Raw genomic sequence first — 25,667 nt, forward strand, 5'->3', positions numbered from 1 at the left:
AAATAAATATAACGTACATAAATATTTTATTATTTTGTTACAAACCGTAGACTCTCGTAACTTAAACGTGAAACTTCAAAGGGAAAGAGAGTATTTAAGTAATAAAATTTCATCGTGTTATCTTTGGGCCAAGTTCAAACATTTACGAAGTTAAGTAAAAAAGCGATCGTTACTTGCCAAGCGAACACGTACTTACGCTACGTGTAATTACGTGTTACACTGTGTGCAGAGCAAAAGGCACAAGAGAGGCAGGGTGCAGTAGGTTTTTCGACACTTCGAGTTTCTTTTAGATTGATATCCGTAGAGGGAAGACTGATATTTTTTTCCTCACAAAAACCCCTTTTAAAATTTTATTATGTTTGAACGAACCCCTTTTAAAATTTTATTATGTTTGAACGAATCGAAAGTCGCCAGCAAATAATGGACTATGGATGGCTAATCATCTTGCTAATTGTCTTGCAAAATCCCACCTATTTATTACAACTATAGTCTATAGCTTCTTCTGAACACTTGCCAAATGTTTGTCTTGAAGCGCTTTTAGGGGATTGGTAATGAGACATGCTCTGTAAGAATTAATTTAATTAGTCGAAACAAAGACATCTTTGATTTCGATACATGCCACATTGTTTAACGAGTGCTGTCGTATGAAGATAAAAAATACGACAAAGGCAGCAACGTAACCCGCTATCGTTATAAAACGCGTTTAACATAACACGCTCACGTCAAAGGTGAAACTATTTAAATTAACGTTCAACTTGGGGCGTGGTGTAAACTTTCCTTAGCCTAACTTTACAAAGCGAGTGGCACCGACTGGCACGCTCGCTGCGTTCCGTCATGTAACTTTGTGCAGACATTGATTGAGTTAAAGTTACGGCAACTTTTTGGTAAGTTGCGCCGCCAATTTAGGTTAAAAATGCTGTGAGATACACTCATATAACATCAAGGGCCAATACAAGTAACATGTATAGAAAAATCGCTAAATGTTGCATGTTGCAAATGAGAACCCTTTAAAGTTTTTTTTTATGATTCCCGAAAAATTGTAGAGCAAAAATCCATGCGGTCAAATCCGCGAGCAGATGCTAAGTATTATTTATCTGTGATTTTATGTATTTGATAAAATCTACACACACACCCTACTCTTAAGATTATTGAAGCGTGAAATGTAGGGCGTGTGTAAGCTAATATGTCGAAACGCAAAATTGAAAGGGTCCTAAGAATTTTTTGTAAAGGTTTGATTGATGAAACTTTGATATAATATTATGTGTAAGTATGTGAATCCACAAGATGGATTAAACTCTTTTATTCAATAAAACACAGTTACTAATTAATACAGTTCTCACGTTCAGTACCTACCGGTAGGTACAGCAATAATATTATATGTAAACAACGAATATGAAATTCATATTTCATGCAGCGTCGATGCTTGCATGCAATAATTTTATTATAGTGCACCTAAAAATAGATCGTGTGACGTTTGAACAAGGACTGTCCTCGATGTTGGCAATGAGACTTCTAACCGTCAAATTGGAGGGTTAACTACACGTATAATAACAGAGCTTTCACCGTTTCCAATGCAATTAATACGAATCGATTAAAAAGACATTTTACTTACATCAAATATCTTCCCTAAGTCTGTGGCAAGACAGGAACAGTTGTAGGCGACTATACCCAACTCTTTTACCTGCGAAATAAAAAAAATTGAAAAAAAAATATGCTCACCACACCCACTTTTGCCCTCAGAAGAATTCGAACCCGCAACGGCAACGTATGAGCCAAGCGGCCGTCGATGGTAATGAAAGTTACGATAAAAGATAAATTGATAAAAAATTCACAAGTACTTACTTGGGTCAAAGACCGCCAGTCCATGTTGGCACTTCCAATGTAAAAGTGTGTTCTATCTACTATCCAAAACTTTGTGTGGAGAACACCACTGCCCAGGAGCTTGGAAAAATTTAAACTCCTGACCTGCGCAAAGTAATTGTTAGTTAGTCATTTCACCAAGAATATAAGTAGATATCTAACTATCTACCTAATTATTATTAGAAATTGGAAAGAAATTGTTTAGTGTCTTGCTTCGTTGGTTACGTTTTGAAAAATAAAATGTTTCAGTGTTAGAAATAAAGTAAGATCAGATCTTAGAAAAGCTTATAGACTAATAAACAGTAAATAAATACAATAATCACCTGTGCAGCTTTTTTCTTAACTAAATATTCAGTATCTACATTAGGATATAACTTAGTGGGCCAATTTTGAGCAATTTTTAAATTAATTTTTCGTTTTGACCCGGCAGCGTATAAAGCTTGGAACACTTGCTCTCCCTGAAACAGAATAACGGTTTGAAAAAACGTGTTAAAAATAAGAAAAAAAATTATAATAACTGCTCTATCTATCTCTCTCACCTCTCATGGCCGTGTGGTGGCCATATTTGTTTATAAAAAATGTATTTAAAAAACCTAGAGAGAGATGTATAAAACATTTCCTATTCATATAGCAGTTTCACTCACCTCTATTGAGGAGTTATATGGATACATCTCATTAAACCTAAGGGTCCAGTAAAAGGATGCTATTTCTATGGATGTTTGAGCTTCGTCTATGAGATTTAGCCACGCGTTTTTAGTGGGAAGATGTGTTACGTTTGGAGGATACATGTGACCCTCCGGTATACTCTCTACTAAAGAAAACCTGAAAAAAAGGTAGGTAGTCTGAGTAAAGTCATTAAAAACTTGTGGTGTAAGCTACAGTTGGTTTTATTAATTTTGTCACAAAAACTATTGTCAATGCAAGAAACAATTGAGTCCTATTGCTAAACAGTGTCAACAACTAACAAAATGCAATCTAATTAGATACATATCACCTATCACATCAATCAAGCAATGGGTGACATGACATCATTTGTAATCCAATAGTGCACTTATTAGGTATCTAGGCCAACATAATATTTGCAATTCATCATAATGATTTAGCATAGAATTTCAGTAGATGCTATTTTTATTAAAATAACAAAGGTGTGACTTTATCTTACAGACAATAGAAATACATTGAGTATTATAATTTTACTGAACTAACAAAAAACAAATATGCTTGCATGCATATTATATTTCTGACCAAAATATTATCTTCAGCCAATAGCCAAAATTTGAAACTGTTATAAAATATTTGCACCGCTTTGTTAATTTAATTACAATTTTTTTTTGTTTATGGACTATAATTATGTTATTAATATTTGTAATTTACATAAACACAAGTGCCATCATCATGGGATGTCCACAGCTGAACAAAAGATTCAAAGATTCATTCACCGAGATACTGTGGTACCTACATTAAAATGTTTTCCAGATTGACCGGTTGTAAGCAACCTCCTTTCTGCAACCTTTATAAGGTCATCTGTCCACCTTGTTCTTAAGTGCCAGCATAACAACAAACAAATAGGAATCTGAATGTCTTACCTACACTCATCTGAGCAATGCATATCAACGGGTGCGCTGGGGACAGCGGTCTGCGCTGTGTGGGGCTGGTCCAGCAGCGGCACCAATACCACCAGCACAATGAGGACTATCACTATAGATACGGGAATGCACGATGGCCTGCACCATATGCTTTTCTTCTTCCTCCTAAAATAGTTTAGTCGATTAGCATTTTAACGTAACATACACAGAAATGACATGAGTAAAACCTTCTGTGTTTACGGTTCTAGAAATATTATTAATTTGAAAATAAAAAATGTTAACTCTGTTAGGAGTTTTTGGAACTTGTTAACTTTTTTGTAAAGAGAATATTTTCTTACTTATCGTTATAGCTGTTCCCGTTTTCATCTCTCATCATAAATATTTGTTCCCACTGCTCCAACTCCTCATCAGACGACGATGCGTTCCCCACACTCCCAGTCTCGAGCACAGTCTACAAAGAAATGAAAGAAATAAGCAGTTTTAAAAACTTTGAACGATATCATTTAAGGTTATGGCGCCAACCTATTAAAACAATTTTCCAAGTATTAAAACATCATAACATTAATCAAATTGTTAACTAACATCACATGTATGTAATTTAACTGTTAAACAATCGCATGAAGCAGCAAAGATCACTTTTATTTGATAAATTATGAAACACAAAGATCCGATTCATAACACATAATAATCAAAACAATACTGACTTTCAAAGTATTTTTTATGCGTGCGGTAATGCACTCTGGCAATAACTTCATTTTTAGCGTTTAATTAAATAACAAAAAACAGTCACAAAATAATACTTGAACAAAGAAAATTATTTCCTTCTTTTATTTTTCTCAGCCAGCCCCGCAGTGATAACGATCTGTCAAATTGGCCTGTATGAATGACACACACACGTCAATTTTTTGACAATTAATTTAGTGATGTGTTGAATGAATATATTTATCAATCGATTACAAATTAGAAACAAACACTTTCTTATTGTAAAGTGTACGAGCACAGAATCAATAAAAGATGCCATTATTTTTTTTTATAATAAAAAAATACCCATAGAAAAGAAATCACAAAAGACAAGAAAATATCACGAGTACGAACCATTTTAAAGTTTGGTTTCACTTTCACTAGGTAACTAAAGAATGCAAAGTCAAAATATATAAATCACTAAACAAACTATTCATAACGCAAGCACGATAACCACATGTATAAAACTGCATTTTCGTATATCCTGTTATTCCTTTACAAGCCGTGCAGGCGCATTAGTAGCAAAAATATAACTGCAAAGTAGATGACGTCGGCAACCACCGCATTGTACATGTGCATTTTAAATACTAGGTTAGTACAGACCGATAAACTATGCAGGGCACAACTTTTCGAGCAAGTAATATTGCTGTAGTGCTATTTATTTTCGTTTCGTTGCCATTGAATTGACTAGGTATCAAAGAGTGATTTAATACATAGTAAACATGCGTCATTTTTAACGTATAGCTTGACATAAAATGCTGTTGCTTTAAATTCAATAATTTATGTAACTTACTTTATAATTTATGTAATTCACGTTTATTTTAAAAGTTTAAAATAAATTAAGTGACCAAGATCTTGAATTGCTTACTGCAAGGTTTAAAAAGATAAAACTACTTTACAATAGTCTAATTTCTTCAACATTAATTTCTTCCTTAGAAATATTTATTATATTAAACAATGTAATTATGATTAACTTGTATACATACGTTGTTAAAATCTTCAAGATTATCACTTGTGTCACCCTAATTATATCATATGACTTGCTTTCCCGCGTGACGTGATACAAGCTTCGCGGTCGCGTGTTTCACTACTATTAGGCACCATGTATTTTATTTACAATATCTACACTTTTATTTTTACCAAAATTACAAAGCATGACAGCAAATTTTATACAGCGTGGTCGTGTGAACTCCACTGGCGACAATTTAACACTGTGTCAAATAACTTTGATTACAATATAGCTAAAAAGACTCAAGAGCGCACGCAACTTTTGCCATATTATGGTAACTATGAATAAAAAAATGTGTGTTGTAATATTAGTAATTAAACGAACTAAAGTAGGTATTCTTCTTCTTTGCCACAAAACATATCAACAAGTCGGTATCGATTAAAGAATCGTTATTTTATGCAAAGACTTCACTAGTAATTTTGGGGGAAATAGTTTATTGGCGCGAAATTTTTAAAACTTTTACGAATCCCCAGATTCAAGATGTTTATTTTTGATTGTTGTGTTCACTACTAATAAATTATGAAGATGTAGTTTGTAGGTCTACAAAGATCATAGGTAATGTCATTTGTTACATACTTAGATTATTTATTAATTAACGTTTTCGTAGTGTGCTTGTAAATAGGTAAATCCTAATTGTTAGCTACGTACTGAGGGTGTGTGTTCCGAAATAGTACTGCGAACAAAACTTACGGCAGTGATTTCGTAGAACATAAATTATTTTATTATACAAATAAATAAATATTTTTATATCCAGCACTTTTAAATCACAATAAAATACAGATACGCTTTGAACTGGGTTTAAAACCTCCACGGCTCCTGGTACCTTCGGTCTCCGTAACAATACTGAACAAGTAAATTGCGAATTTACTCAGTATCATGACGAATTGAGGAATATTCAAATTGTGGTAAATATTGCGTGCGAGAAATAGTACGATAACAAGTAGGTGTACGAATAGTTATTTACTTTCAGAGTCAAAGCAAAGCAACCATGTCGCTTTGATCGATAACTTTGGGTTTTTTAATGAATGAACCAGGTAATTAACTACCCGTATACATTATATGAAAATATGATTTTGTCTAGTTACTACGAAATAATTTAATTTAAGACTAATTAACTCCCTAATAGAAGAAAATTTCTAATCTTTGCTTATTTTAGAAGTAGCAATCTACCAAACAATTTCAAAATAATTACCTATTACCCCTAGGTAATAGGTAATCCTACTAGGTGGACCGAGGATCTGGTAAAGGTCGCGGAAAGAGCCTGGATGCGGGCAGCGCAGGACCGTTCATTGTGGAAAACCTTGGGGGAGGCCTTTGTCCAGCAGTGGACGTCATTTGGGTGAAACGAACGAACGAATAGTAATATCTAAAATACATATTTGAAAATTTGAGATGCAGAATCAGCTAATCATAAAAAGGTTAAAAAGGGCACTTTAAACTGCAGCCAAGGTAGAGTGCTATTTCTAAGAAAATTTCATGACTAACCTTGTTACTTGGCAATACAATTCTTAAAACAGTGGATTGCTTTCAAGTAATTACAGAAAATGCCAAGGTATCGCAGTAATCAACTAAAGGGGCTTCTAACAACTGTAATTATGCCATTTTTCTACGAAAAGTTTGTGAAGTCGCCTTGTGAACCCTATCGATGCTTTTTGAAGCGCCAACAAGCATCTCAGGTTTTACCTACTCATCGATTCTCGAAAAGAAATATATATTTAGCTTAATAATTATTTCTAAATAATGAGCTGCAAAAACATTTTACTAACAATTTAATAAAAGGATAACTCTACAGAACACCTAGAGCCTTATTACAAAAAAGTTAAACCCGGAACGAACTCTGGTTTAAAATGACATTTCCATACTAGATGTCAATTTAAACCAGGATTCAAACTGAGTCTAACTTTTTGTAATAAGAGGGCTAAAGTTTATAAAAACTGTTCGCGCAAAGGAAAACCAAAGAAATTCCCCAGCCCGAGGGAAATTGAGAACAATAATGGAATCCCTGAAAAAGGTCCGACCTTTATTGTGTTATAGACCAAGTTTAAAATATTCATAGCGCTCCACGACGACGTTATCTTAGATCGCACAAGCAATCCACGGTTTGTTAGTTCGTTCGTTCGTTCGTTTCAGCCAAATGACGTCCACTGCTGGACAAAGGCCTCCCCCAAGGTTTTCCACAATGAACGGTCCTGCACTGCCCGCATCCAGGCTCTTCCCGCGACCTTCCATGTGTACCTTTACCTTCTCGAGTGGCGACCACGGGCTGGAAGACGTAGCGTGGGCAGGCCTCCTACTAGGTGGACCGACGATCTGGTAAAGGTCGCGGTTTGTTAGTAGGTAGGTACAATTTTTTCTATAGAATTTGACCAGCTGTTGCAGCGCGGCGCGGAGCGGAGCTGTGCGAAGCGGAGAAGAGAAATGGAATAAATGAAATCTGATTGGTTATTCAAAAGTTCAAAACGCTTCTCCTTAACTTTCTTTAACTAATCAAACAAGCATGTTGTATGTAATTTATTACATCATAATACCACAGATAATATAATACTCGTATATTACTATTTTAATGTAAAGTAGAAAAGCTGCCAATAATTGAAAAGGGAATCTTCGAGCTCCCGGTTAAACTCTGACCTTTCGAATGTCAATATACACTCTACATTGTAGAGTAACAAACTTGCTACTTTGTAACTTAATAAGTGACAACTGACAGCAGAACTAAGCGTTTAGGTCAAGAGTCAACCTAAAACTGAACATAGAACATGCAAATTGGTTTAAAGTAGAGCACGGACCGTAATAGCTATTTCATATTTCATAGTGATTTTATCTATTTTACATAACAGTGAAAAATAGTATTTGCGGAGATTACCATGTCATTATGCAGTGAGAATTCAGAAAAAAATTCTTTAATGATATTAATAAATCGCTAGTCAATTCCAAGAGTAATAAAAAGCTAATAGCATAAGTGCCACTTGTGGTCTAAACTGAATAAATATTTTTTGATTTTGATTTTTGATTTAATGTACTTGCATTATTCTAAGAACCTAACACATCTTACAATAATAACACTAGTTTACAAGGTTTTTTACCCAGAGATGAAACTGATATGTATCGGTAGAGTTATTAACCCTTACTTAAAAACTGAACTTAGAAAAAATTTAGGACGTCAAATTTTGTAAATATTGACTATAGTAATTTTTATCATTTTTATACATTTATCTCTAAAAACAATCAAATATGAGTCGTGTTGCTCCTTCTTTTATACTGATAAGTATCAGTTTCCCTTATTATAGACCAACAGCAATCCGCTAACATATTTTTATACCAAATACCTTGGTATCTTTCCTCAAAAACCTTCAAATCCTGGTGAAAACTTTCGCCATGTTCAACACTCACGCTTCCCAGGTTCTCAGAAAAAAAATCTAGGTGAGAATGTAAAAAATGAATTTTTAACGACTTATTCACACCCATTCCTTGGTAATTCCTCAATAATTTGGAATAAATTTCTGCATGATTCTCAGATAAATTTATAGTTTCCCATGAAACTTTTCACTACTGCTTAAATTAATACCAAGCATTTTTCCCTTACTGGAATTGCTGGGAAATGACGGATAAAGAACTCCTTGAGATTGTAGCATAGGTTTTGTGACTGATGCAACATCAGGACATTGTATGTTCTTGGTTTTTGTTGTTAAAACCTGTAGTTTCAGTGAGGCAGAAGTAGTCATTAGTGTGATTTGTTGGTTCTCTCCATAACATTGGAGTGCCGAATCGTATATGTTTTCTTTTTCCTGCAGCCTAGTGCAATAATATACTTCTCAAATTTTCGCACACCAAACCAGAAACCCATTTTTTATCAGGTTTGTTACCGAGATTTGAAAGTGATAGAAATAGGCCCGTTTTACGGCCTCAGTGATTGGTCTCTTCTTTTTTGACAATATAATTTGACCACAAACTTAGCAAAAGTTATTTGGGCTTAATTTACACTGCCTTGGTGACATTTTAAAACAAGTGAAAATGTTAAAATAATACTTAAACGCAATTAAAATAAAGTAGAAACTCCGACACGGCTAACAAGACAGCTTACTTAGGTTAATATCGATATCTCAAAAACTTGACGTGATAAAAATATGAGACATATTTTTTTGTAATAAGGGGGCTGGTAGAAAACACATCCAATATGAATTATCTTTGGGTAAAAGAAAAACTTTTTTTTTGTAAACTAGTGTAATTAGTCATAGCTTAGTAAAACAATAAATAAAGTAAATTGTTTATTGATTTCAACCCTTTTTGTAAAAGATTTTGTCAATTAGTAAACAAAGACTCACTAAAATATTCAAACTCTATTAACCTATTCGTAGAGATTTTACTTAAATAATAATAAAAATATACCTACTCATCGTTTCAGGGGCATACAAACATTTTATTTTATTTTATAGTGCATTTTGCAAAAATAGCAATCCATTATCGTTGTACGAAACACGAGTTCCATTGTCCGGTATCTTTTTTGTTTAGCAGCCCTATTGTTCTCATAGCAAGGTCAGCCACAAAATTTAAATAATAGTAGAAAACAGCTTGTTGTACCAGTACTATGTACCAACACCGTTGCCATGGTTACGTGGGGTAATAACAAAATTAGGCAAACACTCGTAAAATGACCGAGCGAACAGCTAAATTAACACCCCCAGAGCTGTAATGCGTGGACTTGACAACATAGTGGGACATGTTTGGAATACGAAATGGAACATGTCACAAAATAAACGAAATAAGTGGGCCTTTGTCACTTTTTCGTGCTTCCGTTGCGCTAATGGATGGGGGCATTGTCATTTTAACACACTTTTAAAGTAGCACTAGCTATACTAAAAGGCACCCAAAACACGGTAACCCAAGACTTGAATTAGAAAGGGTAAATGTTTTTTACCTTTCGGCTTTCTTTTACAACTACAAATAAAAAGATATCATAATACATTTCCAAAGGGGCAGAAAAGTTCTCGAGTGGCGACCACGGGCTGGAAGACGTAGTGTGGGCACGGGGCAGGCCACCTACTAGGTGGACCGACGAATACGATCGGAAGAACCTGGATGCGGGCAGAGCAGGACCGTTCATTATGGAAAACCTTGGGGGAGGCCTTTGTCTAGCAGTGGATGTCATTTGACTGAAACGAACGAACGAACATTTCCAAAAATTTTGAATTACTATTTACATAATATCCGTTGTTTTTTTGTTAAATAGGTAGAATACTTACTTCAATAACTCAATATAAATTTTGAAATACGACCTAAGATTTCTAGCCGCTACACCGTAACGCATACTCGTAACGTATCGTAGACATAGATCTACGATATACTACGATATCTACGCTACGATTCTACACCGTAGCAACAGTTACGTTGTACACGTTGCGTTTCGTAGCGTCGTAGCAACGCGTACTCGAACTTTAATGGTAATCTAGATAGTAAGTTTTCTTTGACCATAGCATAGCCGTAGACGTTAAGGTGAACTTATTGCCTATTAGTAATGTTTAGAATTCCAGCAAAATTGATAGCAGTTTGTGTTAATCGTTAAATTGCGTGCGTCCGAGCTCTAAGCGTTGGACCGGCAAGTGTACCGTCAACATTTACGATAATAATGGTTATATGCACACAATCATGCAAACGGCACCACCCCAAGTAACTATTTCATTTTAAACGGAAGGCGCTAATTTTAAGATTAACGTAATAAACTGTATTAACGTTTCACTAACGACGCGATAAACTTAATGTAAAACGGGCAATAAAATAGTGTGTTAAGTCAAGCCCAATGAAGACAAACAATTCACGACTGTAGCACAATGTTATTTAGCTTTTAAATTCCGTTAAATTAGCAATTGAAAGATCTTAGGCTGGGTTGCACCATCTTACTTTTACTTTGACAAACGTCAAAAATCTGTCAAACTCCATACAAAAAACACCGGTTATCGGTCATAGTTACGGTCAAAGTTAGGTGGTGCAACTCAGCCTTAGAAATGAATAAGATAAATTAGCGATGCATGGATGAAAGTTTCAATTAAGTATATATCAAAGACTGTATTAAAGATGGTAATCTCAAAGCTCTTTTGACATAATCTCGTATGTTCTTGAAGTTGGGTAACCCGCTTCGTAGCGTCAGCTCTGAAGTGAAGAGATAAGGTTAAATGGGGTTTAGTAACGGTTAGTTAACTTGACAAGTAGACTGTTTGAAGTTTGAGCATATACAAAATATACATACATATTATGCTATTATATTCCAATATAGAAAACCCTAACACTATCCCTTATTGTTGAAAAATAGCACTCTATTACAACTACAGTGCTTATCGTGATGTGTCTGCCTCCATCCGTAATTTTAAACCTCTAATTTAATCAATAAACATCGGTTGCTACGTAGACAATTTTTAATAGCCTACATACGCCGCACGAGGCTTCCGGCGACTGGGACCGCAATTAACTGGGACCGCGGTCCCAGCCGCCGGATGCGTAAAAATTAAATAATTTTCTTCCGGCGACTGGGACCACTCATAGATAACTTTAAAGAAAATATTATTCAATCCAAAATCGGTACAGTACTAAAATCCATGAGTGGTCCCAGTCGCCGGAAGAAAATTATTTAATTTTTACGCATCCGGCGACTGGGACCGCGGTCCCAGTTAATTGCGGTCCCAGTTGACGGAATCCTCGCCGCACGCCCCTACTTTAAAATAGAATTTCAATAATTACCTACTTATCGCAGACTCTTAAACAACGCTCATAAACAATTTATTTTGTCGAATTGCAAAAAGCACTTTTATGGACTAAAAGTCATAAAATTATTTTGAAATGTGCTTACGTTTTGTCTATCAACCCATAGGCTTTTTACGACTAGTAGTTATCGTTGAAAATGTGCTTCGTTATTATTCTAAAATTGAACCTTTTTAAAATTTTATTAACGTTAAAATATGAAACGTTTAAAGGTAAAACAGACAAAACTGTCGATGAGGAACTCCTCAGACTTGCAAAGTGCGGCGAGCCCGCGACCAAGTGCTATATCGAGAGGCAAAAATAGAATGCACATTGCACCTGCCTGATGCACCCGGATGGACAATTATCGAAATAAGTACATTCTAAAAGAAGAAAAAGTGTAGGTAGGTACTCGTGTAAATAACCCGGGAGATTATGTATTGTTGAACTCACTCAGCTAACTGATAAAAATGTCGGTAATTTTATGACTTTTTCAAGTTTTTGAATATTTTGTTAACTTGCTTGACGTAGATATTATTATACAAGATTGATGGACAAAATTCAATCAGTTCCTAGCTTTTTCTGCTTCTAACGACTGCTAATACATAAAAGGAGCAAAAATATATTTGTAGCACGTAACTATGTACGAGTAATTCCATATCTGTATAAGAAAAAGCTAATCGTATTACCTCTCGTCTCAGAAGATTAAAGTAGAGGCAGAAAACGTTGTGAAAGACCGAGTAAAATAAGTAGGTATTATACAGGGTGTTAGGTAAATGGGTATATGAGCCGACACTAGCCCATGTTAACATGGGCATATAAATGGTATGGTGAAGTTAGAAAATTGATATCTTTATTTTAATTATTTTAATTTTCATATAAATCGGATTTTATAAAATTTATTTTGTATGAAAATTAAAAAAAATAAAATGATGATATCAATTTTCTGACTTCACCATACCATTTACATGACCATGTTAACATAGGCTAGTGTCGGCTCATATACCCATTTACCTAACACCCTGTATAATAAAAAGACTGTAGCAAGTGCAACGTTTTAAAGTTGATAAGGATAATCTCTTTGAAAGTTACCTAAAATGAATGAACGAACGGAAAGAAACGAAAACATGAATGGCTCATCAAAAAGACAAGAATTTTCAACGAAAATGTTAGTTACATAAGTCCTGTAAACTATGCTTCTTAATTTTATGCTATTTGCACCTTTGTAGTAATTATCTCACTTCCTAGATAGCTTTCATATACTCTAAAAAGAGTAGGTAAGCTTGGACACTATCTACTACTATTAAAACTATAGGTTTAAGTAAAAAATCCCAGCAACGATTAAACTACATAAGTAGGTACTTTTGATTTTGCTTAGGTACTTACATGAACAATTATTTTCAGTTTAAGTATTGATCTTGAAAAAGAAAATCGTTAAGTAAATATTGAAGCACAAATCCAATTTAGATTAAATTTTACTCTAAGATAACGTACCTTCCAACTTCGTAATAAAGTAGGGGCAAAGAATATAAAGTATGGCTTAACTAAGCTTTGTTTTCGTAATATAAAAATCATTAGCGAATCCAGATTCTAAACCTAATTAATACTTTTTAAATTACTTTATAGTTAGTTAGTATGTTTAAAGACTAATAAGAATATTACTGACTAGCTTTCCGCCCGCGGCTTCGCCCGCGTGGAATTTTGTCTGTCACAGAAAAACTTTATCGCGCGCGTCCCTGTTTCAAAAACCGGGATAAAAACTATCCTATGTTCTTTCCCGGGACTCAAACTATCTCTATGCCAAATTTCATCAAAATCGGTTGCGAGGTTTAAGCGGGAAAGCGTAACAGACAGACAGACAGACAGACAGACAGACAGACAGACAGACAGACAGACAGAGTTACTTTCGCATTTATAATATTAGTTGGGATAAAAGTTGGGATTAATGAATTTCTTTGAAGATAATTATTGAATTTTTGCTAGTAATAAAATGGTAGGTAGCTAAAACTATTACATTAAAATATTAAGAATCAATGAAGGTATGTTCGTTAAAGGCATCTGGTACTCGTAAGTACGTAGTAAATTTTCAAACAATCCTCTAATGTTTTTCCGTAGTATCAGTAAATATCAGCACGTACTGTAGCGTAAACATCTATTCCATTAAAAGTCTTTGCGGTGGGTAAGGTGGGTTCAATTCAATCGACATATCAATAGAGCCGCCAAACATCGTCGCGTGACAAACCGCTGTAGCAACAGGCACACGCAACACGCCACAGGTAATACTGAATGTAGCAGTAACTCATCTTCGAACGGCTTTATTACGTTACATAACACATGAAAATAATGGTTAGCTTTTGACGAAGGTGATATGAAATTATCCGACACTATTTGAAGAATTTATCAATTAGATAGTCATCGGTTAGTCATAAGTACCTATGTATTATATTACTCGCGTTTATTTTGGTCAATAGAAAAGCTTACATTCCTACCTATAATTCAGGAATTTTCATGTAGGCACTATGAAGAACACCCCTATGATTAAAAGTTATGCAGGTTTTTGCCTCTGGGGATTACTTATCTAGTTTAAAATATTTTTATTTATTTATTTCAAACTTATATGCACATAGAACAGTGTTCATAAGGCTATAAAATATTGTCATTTTGTGTGAAACTGAAAAATATTGGTATCTTTTATGGAAAACACCACCTTTAACTATAACCACAGATGTTTTTTTATGCCAGGTTCCTTTAACTTTATCCACAGAATATAGCAACTTACTGTTTCGCATACATTTTGCAAACGAAATTATCATAAAAATCAAAGAAATGAATGGGCTGTCGTAAAAATAACATGATTCAGTGAACTACTCGTAAAGTTGATGTCAAAGTTCACGGAACTTTAATTAAAAAATGAATGCGACCTTTTGATACCCAGTATTTGGTGTTCCCCTTAATACAGTTCTAATAAGTAATTCCAACGTCTAAATCTGGCACACCAGACAGCCTGAAAAGTTAAGGGATAATTAGGAAAGAAAAAAAGTTCAACTCGGTCAACATTTTGCCTAGTAAAGGAATAAAAGTTGACATTATTCGAGAAAGATTGTAGGAAGAATGACCTGGGCTCTTTCTCGATTTGCTGGATCCTGCATTACTGGATTCCACAAAACTGGGTTGCCGTGGGAAAGGACCCATATCACAGCACATATAGCACCTAATATTATAAAAAATATAACCCTTTAGACATATCATATCATCAAAGGAGATTCTCGAAAAGATAAAATCTGTTTTAAGCTTAACTCGCCTGTTGAGTTGAGAACATTCACGGAAGGTAAAAGCCACTTGTCGTATTTCAGACATCGCAATGTCGCAAATACAGGTTTCGACAGATAAAACTCCTGAGGGAAGAGGGACGGTGAACGGGTAACAAGTAGGGTCTAGGTAGGCAAGTAATGTAAGCTGAACAACTTCTACACGTTTTCAAGACGATACACTTACACCTAAAGGTCGTTTTATGCGAATATTTGATTAAATGCCTAAGTTCACCATCATTATGGTTTCAGCCACAGGACGTCCATTGATGAACATATGCTTCAAATGATTTCCGCAATGACTGGTATGTTGACTGATAAGGTCCTGCTTAAGTTCATACAAATTCAAAATAAGTAAATACGTAGCTATAATACGAGTACCTACATTGAGACAATAATTTGTAGTCGTTACTGAGATAAACACAATATTTTTAGTAGCAACTGAAGTTACAACAATAGAAATAATTTGTTGCATAAGTCGGCCTGAGTTCCAAGAAAATCAATTAACATTATGCACTTTCTGAACGGTCGGATAAAAATATAACAGTCTAACCTTCAGCTCACTATAATTTATTTTTGCATGCAACATTGTTTTCATTCTGTTAACACAAAGGGACAAATACCTACTATGAAACACTTTATCTAATGAATAGATAGACACGATATAAAAGATATGAACCACTCTTGAGAGTAAATACTGATTACTTAGCTATCAAATTGTCACCACGTCCTAAATCCTAATAGATATTATTTACTCTAAGACCAATAGCAATCAGAGGAAAAGTTCACCAAAGTTAGGTACTTTATCAAACGTTGTCATGGCAGTCTACCTTGTGAAGATTGTTTCCTTTTGAAATAGTATACTTTTAGTTGTTAGGTTTAAATCTAATAGACTTGTTACTTTTACTTTTATAAAAGTTATAGAAATTGAATTCAAAATTGCTTCTTCAAATGTGAATATTATGATGAAAAATTGCAAAATACTAGCGTAAAAGTCACTCTCAAAGAAGAAAACAAGCTCCTGGTGGCTGAGAAGAAAACCTGGAAGACGATTTTGGGTCCGGTTTGCACAAAAGATGGCACTTGGAGAAGAAGAAAGGATGCGGAATTATAATATCTTTTCGCTGAGCCAAACATCATTGGCGAAATAAAAGCTCATAGACTTTGATGGGTCGAACAATCTAGTAAGAATGAGAGAGGATCGTGCGGTGAAGCAATTGAGACGAACAAGTGGCGGTCGAGCGGTCGCTGCGCCAGCTATGTAACTAACGAGTTTAAAGTAATATTAAATTACTGTAAGTTCGAGTCTGAGTGACAAGAACATAGAATGTGAGTCACATAATGTGACTAGAACGCGTCTAGTTCCCTTGTCTTGATTCAATTTGGCTAACGATTCTTTTATTTTGTAGCCGTCCAGACTTCCAGACGGTGCTCAATAATGAATGTAAGTACCTGCTAAAGCAAAGGGTGTGTTCGACTGGCTCCTGTTACTATTGTACAGACGACAGCATATCAGGCTACACATTTTATTGCAAATTCGCCTCTAATACAACCACATAACTGCTACAGTGCTTTGCTTGACTTGCCTAGTCTGTACTAAATGGGCGCGTGTTGAGTTAATGAGTCTATCAACGTTAAACGACACAAAAAATTCTGACAAAAAAATATTTTAATTTGTACTAATTCCCAAAAAGTTCTTAGTGAAAATTGACCATTAAGTATGTTAATAACATGATTTATTGCCTATTTGTCATACATACAGCTTTAACTATGTAAGCATGCCTTTCCGTGTGGAGATCCTCGGAACTCTTTTTGGATATGAAAATACCTCCCATGAAGAAATTTTGTGAAATACCTATTTGAAAATTGAATCTTTGTAGAACATCAAATCTCTCGTGAATTCCAAGCGAGGCAATCGCTATAATTGTGACGTACAACTATAAAAATAGCTATAACCTGAAACATCTGAACGTACATTTATATGAAAGTATACGAGGGCTCCCCGCTCGTGTGCACAAGTTTTATTAATAAAATATCTGTGAGACGGCGGAGTATATCCAGGATTATGTATTTTATTTATGTGTTATTGCGTAAGCTTATAAGCTACATACGAAGGTAATGTAAAATTCTTGTTCCGCGCACCGGTATGCGAGAAAATGTACCTACTGAACGCCGTTTATGAAATTGTTATATTAATTTTCCTTCCTAGTTTAAACTTCTATGGAAATTAAACGCATCAGGAATACATTAAAATCTGATAATCTAAAAAAGTTCTATCAGAAACGGGGTTAATCGTTAAAACCGATTAGGCGATGAAATCCTAAACCCTAATGGTCACGCGAAGGGGTGTCTCATGAATATTAAGGTCGATTAGTTTTGATTTATTAATCTACGCTAAAATGTTTACGCGTTTGTCAATACATTCAATATGGCCGTCACACATGTCAATATAAAAATTAATGCAATTCTACAAACCTCCGATATCAACGGTTTGATTTCGGTCTGTCTCAGAAAGTCGTAAGTGCGTATTTCCAAAACAACGGCCAAAAGTAGATTTGATCTCAGTCATAGAATACCTAAATCCTGTGATCGGTATAACATTAAAAAGTACAAATCGAGTCAAAAGCTTTAGTAGAACTTAGTTTTGTAATACCTACCTATTCAAGGCTCGTTTACATTGTTATTATTTCTGGTTCTTAATCACTAACATTTTGATACATATTAATGTATTCAAAAGATTTTAAGTTATTTAAACTACTAAAGATTATTACCCAATAAAATATGGGACGTGTAAAGTGCTACAAAAGGGACTTAGTACTTCTAACTTACTCTGATTCACAAGGCAACATTTTAAGAAATTGGATTTCACCAAAGCAGAAACGATAAAATTGAGTTTCTATCAAATTGATCCAATTTGTCCATTGAATTAGGGATAAGAAGAACTCAATTCAAGACCGATTGACAAGATTATTTCAACAAATGTAGAGAGATAATGTAATAGCAACGTTACTTCGTCTAATTCCTTTTTAAAAGCCTTTAGTTAGACGAAAAATAATCTCGTATAACGTCTTATTTTCTTAATTACTTTTCAAGATTAAGCTTAGTAAGAGAGACGGCTAGTTAGTTGACTGCTGCCAAAGTAAATTCAATTTGTTCTGGGTAAATTTGGCTTGGTAGGTAACATGTGGTTCGCTAAAAAGGTCGTGCTAAAAGCCTCCACCTCAAACTAGGGCAGGGTGTGATTTTGAAATCGATAAATAATCTGCCATCGCTTATCCAACGTGTCGGTTACTTAGGCCGACCCTATTTTTCATGTCAGTGCTATAGAGCGTAGCCGTAGCATAAAGTAAGGTACCTAAAATGTTTGTGGTTTGAAGCCTCAGTAGGTTTGTAAATCCAGTTTACGGAAATTTAGTAGTCGCGTGCAGAAGCAAGGGTAATAAACTGATAAAATTTGTTTGTATTATAGCACAGATAATATAATACTAATTAATTCACGAATTTCGGTGTTTAGATATTGTTTTGACTGATATAACCCAAGTTGAATGTATATTTCGTTGTGTTTGATGACAATTCACTGTTTTACTGTTGAATTGTGCCTTGAACATTATTTCACGACCCCGAGACCAGCTAAGGAGCTATAACAGTACCTAATCTTAATTTGCGTTTGTGGTTTAACGATATTTTATTATTTATTTTCGACTATAATCTATAAAAAAAACGCAGTAATGAGACAAGTCATATTTTACATAAAAAGAATAAAATCATGCATTTATGCAAAAAAAAAAAATTATCAGTAATGTCGAATAACCTTAAAATTTTAATTAATTAAACTAGTAATTAACTTAACATTGACAAAATACCGAAAGACTTTTGATTAATTCCGATATTTACGGCGGACATTAATTAATTAATGCTATAAATTAGTCAATTAATTAAAAGACAGATCTAACTGAGCCCATTTATACACGTCAGCAATGAGTTAGGTAAGCACTTACCCGTAATAATCGTGTTTTCAACTATCTAGTTTCTATTCAATCATAACTATCTCTGAACTTCGGAATAGTTAAGTAAACACTCGCGGAGTTGTCGACTTCACAGAGAAGCTTCATACTGTGATATGGTGACGGCAGCCCGCAGTATGCTTTGACACAATAGTTATGCGGGTCTCATTGTTATTCAGTTACTATTTGATTTTTAGTAGAGTCACCAAATAAGTGAATTATTATAGCCAAAGTTTTTTGGATTTTTCAAATCCTTCAATTTACTCTGGTAAATTAGAAAGAGTCGTGCTACTGCAGTGGAGACTATGACTTGATGATGAAGATCTTTTAAATGTATGATAGAGCTGCTCTCAGAATAGTCCGTTCCACTGGCTGGGCACACTACAGCATGTCTCACGGATCTAGCAAGCAGATACTAGACTGGACATCTAATGTTAAATTAAGTGTAGGTATTTCTAGACAGTTAAAGACGCAGTTATTTGCAAGTGAACTAGAAGTAAGAAGGTAAGAAAAGTGTTACAATTACGATCAAGAATGTGCATAAAGTCGACATTGGCTGGCGAGCGATTGCGTGTTCGATGCCCATTTCGTACGCGAAGGGATTTGCATAGTTGGTAGGTATTAAGAAGTTGTACACATCTAGATTGTGGGGTACGTTACGTGCGTTATTCGTATTAGCGCCTTAATGTTATATTTTTTGTGATTATCGTCTTATCTTTTGACGTGTTTGTATTTTATACCTTGTATAAATTTATTTTTATCACACCTTTGTAATGAAATGAGTGAATCGATATAGATTTAAATATTATTACGTATCTAGTAGAGCTCACACCCTACTTAATAATACCTACTTCTTATTAGTAATTTGATCACAAAAAGTGGCAGCACTGGCAACCGATCTAGCTATTAACGCATGTAGATTAATAGATTTCCATTTTCCTGTAGTGAAAATTTCTATTTCCCTAAGTAACTTCTTTCTAATCCTACTTATTTCACTCACATGGGAACTAAAAGCAAAAAGCCTTTGAGCAACACACTTATGTCTCCTGAATAACAGGCACGAGATTCCCTCGGGACTTCCCCTGAATTACTAATAAAAGGTTTTCCAGACTAAAAGGTAAGTAGATTTAGATTTTTATATACCCACGCGTACCTCACGCGTATTTTCTTATTTATTACACGGTAAAAAATCATGCATGACCTATACCAACTGGCAAGTTATTACTCAAGACAGCTTAATAATTAATCATCACAGGCCCCGTATCTGAATTGAGAATTACAGCTTGAATATGCTCATCTTCTATTCAATGGTGAATTTAATATGAAAGTTAATACTTACATGATTAGAAGATGAGCACGGTAAATAAATCTTAATTCAGAAACCGGACCATACTTGACCACTAACCGATTTTTAAATTGACCTGTAAATTCTTAGGTAGCTCTACATTTTTATTGCTACATCTTTAGAAATACAAATGCTCTAATCGAATGCGAAAGACAGTCGTGTAGTGTCCATCAAGAGCATTAAATACTAAATACGTGAATTGGAACAAGGTCAGCGGAACCGACGTCTACTGGTCGCAATGTCTTTCTTGCCACAAAATCGATATGCCAACGATCACATCACACGCCACCGTAAAAAATAAATAACAATAAACAATGCACATGGATTCTGCACGTACCTCAAGTGAAATCAGTTTGCATAAATTTTGAAGGCTCCGCACGAGGAAAGCACCACTGAACGGGGTTGCATGTATATTGTTTATACCACCGAACAATCAAAGTGTACCAACTGCAAGGGCCAGCGGCGCGCGTATGCATCTTTACGGTTACGGCGAAGACAAGGACGTACGTTATCATATAAAAAGTTTGATGGACGTTGGGTGTCGGACAACTTTTCAGTAGGCGTGAAAAATTCGAAATAAATTACAACAATTTATTACTTGTTATCCTTATAACAAGTATGCTTCCTTAAAGCACAAAATAAAATAAATAAATAAGTATAATTACAAAATATATTCTGGACTCTACAAATATTTTAATTAACTGTTGTCTCAATTTCTACTGTAACAGAACACGCATTTTTTTTTGCAACACTAAAATGTGTTTCATCATTAAAGAAAAACAATACTTCAAGTTAAAACAATGGGAAATTGTGGCCAAAAGTTCACTTACCGATAGTCCGGGGTTGCAGCCTGAAGTTATGGAGTTTTTCCGGAACTTGGGCACACAGATCTGCATAGAACTTTTAGCGGGCCCTTTAGGCGGGCCAGCGCACCCGTACTCATCGCTTCTGTCGTTCCGAGTCAGGTTGATGTTGTTTGTGTTGTTCACTTTGACCAGGATGTTACAGGTCTGCGAGGCAATTTGGAAGAGCCCCTCTTCTAAGTTTCTCTTGTTGTTGTACTGTCTGTTAAAGTGGAGATAGTCCCATAGGGAAGGCATTTTCTCTCAAGAGTACCGTGGCGAAAGTTTCCCGGGCTGAGCGGGAGGCCGCGTCTGCTGCCCGCCGCAGCTGATTCGTAGTGCCACTTTATGTAAGACTCACTGCGGACTTGCGCGTTAAAAGTTTAGTTTTTGACTGTGTACAATCGCTGAAGAAAGTACAAAGATGTTGATTGTATTTTTATTGAAATTAGTTTGGGATGGTACGCGTAATGTAATAAAGATAGTAATATTAAATTGATCATTGTTATTTATCTATTGTGCGCAACGGTAATGTTTATAAAATAATAATTATTTTACTTTACATGTTTTTTTATTGATAAGTAAGTATCTGAAGAAATCCTTTTAAAAGTTATGGTTTATGTTTTAATTAGATTCAAGTTTTATTGATAAATAAATTCTTCATAGGTGCTTGTATATCATATTGTCTTAGCTTTTGGTGAGTTTAGTAAGTGTTAAAGCTTAAAAATTAGGTAGGTAGGTATTTGAGTATGGTACGCAACCATATCAGTTAACTGACTGAAAAAATAACTTTTCACCAGATCTCTCGAATGTACATTCCTCAGGTGTACCTTTTAATAATTAATAGTGTTCTATTGACTTTTGAAAGAGACATTTACCTGTATTCAACATTTGGACTCGCATTTCGTACATATAAAATTGTTGTCTGGGCACGCAATTTAACGCGCTAATCATACAAAATAAACATCTGTTTTGTCAAAACAATTTCAACTCTAAACATGTAGGCATACGATACAAAAATATAAACTTTTTAGCAAGTTGAACTGAGTCATACGTGTTTGGAACTCATGTGGGACTCCTACGTATGTTTATGAGTCACAGAGGATTTGAAAGGCGGCTAGGAAAATACAAATTGTCCTTTCTAGGGAAGCTTTTAGGTAGATACCTAATGGAATTTAAATTACTGTCTGTCTGTCCTATTGATGGCCACCACCAAAGTACCACCACTACCGTCTACGAGGTCTACAGTATATTATCATGTTTAGGTGTTGATCCATAATAATTCAATGAAATTCCTAGTAGGAATCATGTCGTTGCCAACAACTATTGTAATTATAATCGGTTAATTTAAGATAAACATAAATTTACGAGGACACATACTTTTAACACTTTACAAAGTAATCTGCCTTACGAATTGTTTTAAAAATGCGCCTTCGAATCTTAAGAACCACTCCGTACAAAGCGATTAATCGTACCATTACGCCATCCAAGGGGAGTGAGAGAAGAGCCACAGCGTGCTATTTATGAAATGTAACGTGAATTCAGAATAAAGAAAATATTTAACAGAGTTTTTAAAAATAATCCTTGGGCTCTCGCGTTTGTCCAGCAGTGGACTTTAACGAATGAACGAAAATATATTTATTTTGGGCTGCTTTATTTTGTGCTAAAATAATAAAAACTATGCTTTCATAAATTGAGAAATAATAATTTTATTATTTTCTTTAAATTAGTATTTTATGACTTGAATGACATTTTAACACATTGGTCAGCTGGACAGACCTTTATTTAGCCCAGGAAGTTTTATAGTTTTTAAGACAGTTAAGTAATAAACGAATTCATCTTATAAATAAAAATAACTTGCATAAGTAAAAAAAAAAACTTTTTTAAAAACAAGCTTTATTCGAAAATGCAGTTGTACTAAAACGAAAAAAAATAAATGTTTGCAATTGGGTCATGCTGATAAATATTATGCATAGAACTATAATATTCCTTATACATAAAAAATTGGAAAGCTTGTATCGCGCATGAAATTTATTCCTCTTTTTTGTTTGCGCTACAAGCTTTCCAAATTTTTTATGTATAAGGAATATTATAGTTCTATGCATAATATTTATCAGCATGACCCAATTGCAAACATTTATTTTTTTTCGTTTTAGTACAACTGCATTTTCGAATAAAGCTTGTTTTTAAAAAAGTTTTTTTTTATTATAATTTTATTTTACACTTTTTAGTTATTTCTCAATCTCTGCATTTCTTGTAATGCATCATTATTGCACGGTATTTTTCCGGTTAATTTAGAACTATCTAGTTCCTCGATAAGGAGTCCTTCTAAAGATTTTATTCTACTCAGAGCAACATAAGCTTGACCAGCGGCAAAAAGTTTTGGGCCCAAATATACAACGGCGTGCTCTACTGTGCTGCCTTGCATTTTATGCACAGTGGAAGCCCAACAGAGCACCATAGGTAACATTCTTCGCTCGGCCGTACCGTAGCTATATTTGGCCTGAAATTGAACAGATTTTGGTAAAATAATGTGAAGACCGTCGCCGCCAAAGTCAACCTCAACTGATGGTATATCCGTTGAGTAAAGCTGTGCTCGTCGAAAACAGGGCCAAATTATTTTAGTTACATATCCAATCGCACCGTTCACTAAACCTTTCGATATGTCTAGATTAGACCGCAGCATGATTTTTGCCCCTTCAAATATCTCGAGCTGTTTGGGAAGTCCTCCCGTTTTATTAATATCTGTTGGTATGATGTTATCCATGTTTGCGGTGTCTGATTTCCGTGTTGCGTCTATCAAAGTATCCTGAGCTGTAATTTTGAATATGGTTTTCCCAAGTGCTCGGAAGTGTTCGAGAACAGATTGATTATGTGCATGCACTTGAGCGTTTGTTGGATAAATCCGTAAAGCCTTTTCGATTGCAAAATCATCGGTATAATCTTGACTTACTTTTCTCATAAGTATTGAAAAGTGGTCAGATAGTATTTTCTGTTGTAATGGAGAACACCGTATGTGTATGATCCTGTAATCAAAGCTCCAGATTTGTAATTCACAAACATTGCAATGAGTGCGTCTTTTAGTGACATACCTACATCGCTTCTGTTTGCAGAATCTTGAAGGTTACCATAAAAACTCGTATCTTCCTCGTAATCGATTGAAAATGATTCATCAAACATTGTAAATCTGGCTTTGATTACTCCCAAGTGTCGTATTTCTAAATATCCTGTTTCGTCTATTGGAGGTGCGGCAGAATTATTTGTTGATAATTCCCGTATTTTTGCATACATGGCATCACCCTCGAGCATGTTCATATTCAATATACTATTTGTCCATAGATCAGGACTTACTAGAGTAGCTTTTACAATATTAGCAAGCACCATTGCACAACATTGCATACCAGAATACAATTCAAATACTTGTTCATTCCCCTGATGCCATGAAGCACGCAGAATACGAGACGTTCCGGTAATTGAAACAAATGCATTATTATTATAAACGGGCCCTGTAATTTCATCCTCAACAAGTCTTTCAATATCCAACTGTGGTTCTGTTATGCGAATTAAATCTTGTTCCGTTAGTTGTGCACTGTGATCTATAGTAACATCTTTATATAAAGGATTGTTTGCAATCAACCACTGCAATGCTTCGTATACTCTGGTTCGTGACACGGAAAATTCACGAGTAATATTTAAATTTTCGAGGTGTTCGGAGACAACCACCATTCCGATACTGTCTGTTGATCGAGGAAGCATGTTGGGGAGTTTTTCTGTAATTTCGAATATGTCTTGCGCAAAAAGAACAGCTTGTCCTCGAAATCCATACTGTCCAAACATCCCTTCAAATTTAACGACTTTTGTGAATGGTATAATTCTCGAAAGTAATCGCTGTTCAGGTTGAGTCAATTTTTTAATGACATCAGGTATATCACCTGGCTCTAGATTATTAAAATACGCTTTTGAAGGCGGTGCATTATTTTTTTTACTGAGGTGATTTTTGCAACGATAACATAGTAGCAATATTGTTTTACTTGCCAAATCTTGAGGTAAATATGTAGCATTTGCTATATTCAGTCTAACATTTAATATTTGGTTAGGATAACACCTTTTAGTACAAATGTCACATATTTTATCACAGTATGTATTTATTGATTTTTTAAATGTGTCTAGATTATTACTTGTATCTCGTCTAACTTGTGACATATGTATTCTTGCCGTTTCGTTTCGAACTTGGCGTTGTTCG

At 34.8% G+C, this 25,667-nt stretch overlaps 1 protein-coding gene across 2 annotated transcripts in view; it reads right to left on the reverse strand.

Moving 5' to 3' along the window:
- The window catches only part of LOC135076295 (5'-3' exonuclease PLD3-like), a 35,924-nt gene extending 14,227 nt beyond the window's left edge, over nt 1–21,697 (reverse strand). Inside the window, exons 1-7 of one of the 2 annotated variants that reach the window (XM_063970779.1) lie at nt 21,413–21,697; nt 3,785–3,897; nt 3,447–3,611; nt 2,505–2,682; nt 2,184–2,318; nt 1,843–1,965; nt 1,613–1,681 (exon numbers count right to left, since the gene is read on the reverse strand). In XM_063970779.1, coding sequence (XP_063826849.1) covers nt 1,613–1,681; nt 1,843–1,965; nt 2,184–2,318; nt 2,505–2,682; nt 3,447–3,611; nt 3,785–3,897; nt 21,413–21,682 — 1,053 coding nt within the window. In that variant the 5' untranslated portion in view covers nt 21,683–21,697. Of the gene's footprint in view, nt 1–1,612; nt 1,682–1,842; nt 1,966–2,183; nt 2,319–2,504; nt 2,683–3,446; nt 3,612–3,784; nt 3,898–4,150; nt 4,312–21,412 lie in introns of those variants that run through there. The other variant, XM_063970780.1, reaches the window with a different exon arrangement.
- Between the last annotated feature and the right edge of the window lie 3,970 nt (nt 21,698–25,667).

This window comes from Ostrinia nubilalis, chromosome 11, assembly GCF_963855985.1.
Source record: "Ostrinia nubilalis chromosome 11, ilOstNubi1.1, whole genome shotgun sequence".
NCBI classification, from domain to species: Eukaryota; Metazoa; Arthropoda; class Insecta; order Lepidoptera; family Crambidae; genus Ostrinia; species Ostrinia nubilalis.